General features: G+C 36.7%; 1 protein-coding gene across 1 annotated transcript; it reads left to right on the top strand.

Annotated features, from left to right (window-relative positions):
* On the top strand, positions 1-987 carry LOC128866169 (vacuolar protein sorting-associated protein 28 homolog). Its single transcript, XM_054106691.1, has one exon. The coding sequence runs from the start codon at positions 128-130 to the stop codon at positions 758-760; it is 633 nt and encodes a 210-aa protein (XP_053962666.1). The 5' UTR covers positions 1-127; the 3' UTR covers positions 761-987.
* Positions 988-5,566: the final 4,579 nt, after the last annotated feature.

Raw genomic sequence — 5,566 nt, 5'->3', positions numbered from 1 at the left:
TAACTGTCATATTTGTCATCTATCAAAAGCAAAATATTCGTCATCTGTTCGAAATTCCTATTTCTGTTTATATTTTTTGGTTGAAAAGAAACGAAACTTCTCATATTGTTCTACCAGCAGCTAAGCAATGCAGGAAAATTGCCCCGAATTGTACGAGGAGGTCAAGCTCTATCGTAATGCACGTGAACGCGAGAAGTACGATAATATGGCGGACTTGTATGCCATCATCAATACGCTCCAACAACTTGAGAAGGCGTACATCCGTGATTGCATCACTCCGCAAGAGTATACAGCTGCATGTTCCAAGTATTTAGTGCAATACAAGGTCGCCTTCAAGCAAGTTCAATGCGATGAGTATCCCAATGTAGACACATTTGTAAAGAAATTCCGATTGGACTGCCCTGCAGCGCTCGAGCGAATACGTGAAGACAGGCCCATCACAATACGAGATGACAAGGGGAATACATCCAAATGTATTGCAGAAATCGTGTCCTTATTCATTACAATCATGGATAAACTGCGCCTTAAAATGAACACAATGGATGCTCTACAGCCGGACGTAAAAGATTTAGCTGATAACATGAATCGACTTTCATTAATTCCAAAAGATTTCGAAGCGAAACAAAAAGTTGAAAACTGGCTGAGCACTCTAAACGATATGCAAGCTTCAGATGAGTTATCCGAAGGGCAAGTGCGACAGTTTCTATTCGATCTGGAATCAGCATATGCAGACTTTACCAAACTATTGCACAGTCAGTAGTTGAATTGTGTATACTTTGCAGTATTAGCAATGCTTTTTGTGGAATGAAATTATGTATATTTAATCTCATAGCTATTAATGAATTATTATTTTTGTGCTCGGAACTTTGTGCAGCCGATCAACTCCTTGATTGGTACCTAAATATTATTTTATTAAAAAACAAAGAATATTATAATACCCGAGTGAAAAAATGTATTTAGAAAGATAATAAATAAACTCCTAATATATTTTTTATTTGTTTTTCCGTTGTCTTCAAGGTCAGTTTTATATGGGTTCCAGGACATAGAAATATTGAAGGAAATTGCTAGGCCGACCAACGTGCAATTAATGCTAAAAAATAATATTCTCCAGGAGGATAGGTCATACCAGCGTTACAACCAGACTATCAGAATACACTTGAAAACATGTAAACTACGTACCCCCTCGAAGAAATTGTAAAAGTAGCGAATGAAAGATGGCTTAATGAAGCCACTTGCAAAATCGCCCGACAACTGTGACCAACTCTCAATGCTAAACGCACGGAACTTCTACTAAGAAGAGATAAGCACAGTCTTAACACACTGATTTCAGTTATTACGGGCCACGCCCAGAGAATGGGTGTGCAAACACATGACTTCTGCAGAAGTTGTCTAGACGAGGAAGAGACGATCTGTGACACTGTCCTGCTCTATCCAGATGTAGACTCGCCATTTTTGGTAGACAATCCTTTAATGAATTAGAAGATCTCGGCTCTGTCGGAATTAAGGATCCTACAAATTTTTGAAAAGCACACATTGGTTTTAGGAGGGATAAGGGCAAGTACCCCACGCGGCATCACAATGGGCCATGAGCCTAAGTGTCTCCCACAGTGGACAACCGCTTCAACCCAACCTACAACCAGGCTAATTTGGCTGCATAACCCAAAGCCTCCCAAGAGAAAACATCTCGAAGATCGTGGCTTGTGTCACCAGTCAGTGGCTTTTAGGTAGGCACTCTTCTAGGCTAGGAGTATTTTCTCATGAATAGTGCAGAAGTTGTGCAGACGACAAAGAGGAAGAAACAGTAGAACACTTCCTCTGTAACTATCCAGCCTTAGCTAGACTTTCTTACGGTTGGCTTCCTTACGGAACTAACTGGTATAAAACCTATCCTACGCTTCATGAGAGCACCTAAATAGTTCCAATGATGATTTAACACTGAGATTCCCATGTTACCCAGTGGTACCAAAAAAATCTAACCTAACCTATTCTGTTGAATATAGAAGGTACTTGCTCCTCTGCGTCCTTGTATTGTTGTGCATCATATCTTTGCCAACATGGCATAATTCTTTCACATTTCGTGACTTAAAAATATGAAATGCCACTCCGAAGGTAATTTCATTTGCAACTCTTGGGGATATTTGTACGAAAATATTTCTGGCCTACGGAAACTTGATCATAGAGGAAAAAGTCGATTAGCAAACCAATTATTTTCATACAAATTCAAATAAAAATAAATTAAATCAGCCGGATCAAAAAAAAAAAAATATACTGTGAGCGTCAAAATAAAGTGTACAAAGCATTTTGTTATAATATGGATTTTATTTCAGTCTTTTATAACAAAACAATATATTTTTATTTCATGTTTTTTTAATTAGTATTTGATTCTCTACTAATTACTAGAAAACAACAAAAAAATAAATTACAACAACAAAAGTTGTAAGACAAAAACAAAATTTAGTGCATATTTTACGCGTCAAAATAAAGTGTACAGAGATATATTTTACAAAAATGATATCAATTTAGTATTTGTTGATTTCCCTTTTGCTTTGATAACGGAAGACAGTGTTCGGGGCATTGACTCAACTAGTTTTTTTGTCACGTCAGATGAAATTTTATCCCACTCTTCCTTTATAGCGAGTGGTGATGGTCCTTTTCCGGATTTGGTGGCCTAAATGCTCCCACAAATGTTGAATAGGGTTTAAGTCCGGTGACTGTGGAGAATGATCCATTGTCTTAGGAGTACGATAAAGCAGCCATTCTTTTACTATTTTTGTTGTGTTCTTCGGATCATTATCTTGTTGAAAGATCCAAGATCCCTGCAAGTATAATTTCTGCACACTGGTTAGTAAATTATTTTGTAAAATATTCAGATAATCTGTTTTTTTCATGGTACTTTCAATAAAAACCAAATTGCCAACTCCGCTTACCGCCATACATCCCCACACCATCACCGAACCCCCACCGTGCTTAACTGTGGTTATCAAGTTTTGGTCGGCATACTCTTTATTTTTGGTTCTCCAGACTTTAACCGGTTTTTTCTGCCAAAATACCGCGAACTTACTTTCATCACTAAACAGGACACTATTCCAGAAAGAAACATCCCGATTTTCGTATTTTTTTTGCATAATCAATACGTTTTTTTTATTAACTGTCGATATTAGCGGCTTTTTTCGTGGGAGACGACCATGTAACCCATTTGCGTGCAACGCTCGACGTATTGTACTGGCACTTTTGCTAGTATCTGATGCAGTTGAAACTTCTTGTGATATTTTGACCGCACTTTTAAAGGGATTTTTCTTCACATCACGCACTATAGACCTTACTTCAGTCTCATTTAAAATTTTTGGGCGGCCTGCACCTGGGCGATTTTCTACTTTCCCGAACTTTTTGTATTTGTCAACTATTTTTTTCACAGTATTATGGCTTGTGTTGAAAATAGAGCCAATTTCACGAAAGGTTTTACCTTCATGGCGAAGCTTTAGTACCAGTTCTCTAACATCAATCGAAGTTTGTTTACCCATTATTAAAAAAAATAAATAATAGAATTTAATTTACTGTAGACAAAAACTTTTCAATCTGCCGATCGCAACCAATTAAAATACAATATGAAAAAAGTTTCAATGCATCGAAAAAGGAAGTAAACAACCAAATATAACGGTATTTTTTACCGTACAACATCGCTAAAATGCTACTAATGTACGCTGTACACTTTATTTTGACGCGCAAAATATGCACTAAATGTTGTTCTTGTCTTACAACTTTTGTTGTTGTAATTTATTTTTTGTTGTTTTCTAGTAATTAGTAGAGAATCAAATACTAATTTAAAAAACATGAAATTAAAATATATTGTTTTGTTATAAAAGAGTGAAATAAAATCCATATTATAACAAAATGTTTTGTACACTTTATTTTGACGCTAACAATATACATATATAAAGTGTTAAGTTCATTAGACATTTTATTTGCTAAAATAATGATTACTTACTTACTAAAATAATGCAACAAACAGGAAGGAAACCCCATTTTCCAGCTAAAAAAAGTTATAAAATGCTTGGGAGCTGTTTTAATCAGAAGAAATGTTGATTTATTCCCTTTTCGAAATAAGAAAGCGAAAGCGTATCTGGCAACGTTTTTATGGTTAGCTGCGTGGATAAAAAGGCTCTGGCCCCTCACAAGGTGTTCGTGCGCTCACTAACCGCATCAACTCCCCGTTTGAAAGAGGTGCTCTGTCTCACCAAGTTATTAGCCGTATAACGAAACATTTTAAGACGTAAATCGAAAAAGTGTCGTAATCGAAAAAGGCCGTTATACCGAAATGCCGTATAAAGAGTGGCCGTGATAGCGAGGTGTGGGTGTATTGTACTTCTTTTAACCATTTGGGAAAAATACTTTGAATCTTTTTTCTAATTAAATGATTTTAAATGAAGAAATGGAAGTTGAATTTTGATTTTTTACTTTTTAAACTTTTACTTAAGTTGTTCTTGCACGCAATCACTGGCACTTACTCTGCAGCGAAATCTGAAAAAATACTGGTGGCAAAAAAAAGTCGTGCAAAAGTAGCAGCTGACAAAATTACGCAGTTTTAAATGTGTATTCAAATTTCCGGAAAGGGTTAAGTATTATATACCCGTCACTCAAGTGAGCCAAACCTTTCATTTGTTACCAATCCATATGCACTTCATGAGAAAGCAATTTTATATTTACTTTAAACAGCCGGCGAAATAAAGACATTGAAAATAATTTAAGAAGTTATTAAAATTTATATATACAATTGGCACGTACACCCTTTTTGGGTGTTTGGTCGAGCCCCTCCTCCTATTTGTGGTGTGCGTCTTGATGTTGTTCCACAAATGAAGGGACCTACAGTTTCTAGCCGATTCCGAACGGCAGATATGTTTTATGAAGAGCTTTTCCATGGCAGAAAAACACTCGGAGGTTTGCCATTGCCGAGAGGCGACCGCTATTAGAAAAATGTTTTTCTTAATTTTGGTGTTTCACCGAGGTTCGAATCTACGTTCTCTCTCTAAATTCCGAATGGTAGTCATGCCCCAATGCATTCGGCTACGGTGGCCGGTCATGTGTATTTTTGTATCTATAGGGTTTTCTAAACAGAGGTGTTATTTTGATATTCAAAGAAAAATGCTATTTTTTAATATTAATGATCGGATGTTTATTTGATTATGTCCTCGATAGTCTCACGAATTCCATCTTTGAGGTCTTGAATCGACCCTGAGCTGTTGGCGTAGACCTTCTCTTTCACGTGGCCCCAAAGAAAAAAGTCATAAGGTGGCCAACAGGTGTTCACCTCTTCGAGAGATAACAGGGTCCGGAAACTTCTCCCGTAATAGATCAATAGTTTCGTTGCTTGTGGGGCACGTAGCGCCGTCTTGTTGAAAATAAACGTTGTCCAGATCAATACCATCCAATTCCGGCCATAAAAAATCGTTAATCATCTCTCGATAGCGCAATCCATTCACAAATAACACCTATTATTGGAAAACCCTTTACTTGCGCATATTAGCTGGTCCCATTATTCCTCATCAATAAATAAATAACAAAGCTCAAA

This window comes from Anastrepha ludens, chromosome 6 (assembly GCF_028408465.1).
Source record: "Anastrepha ludens isolate Willacy chromosome 6, idAnaLude1.1, whole genome shotgun sequence".
Lineage (NCBI taxonomy): Eukaryota > Metazoa > Arthropoda > Insecta > Diptera > Tephritidae > Anastrepha > Anastrepha ludens.
The sequence above is the reverse complement of the archived record's forward strand: the minus strand, read 5'-3'. Positions and strand labels throughout refer to the sequence as shown.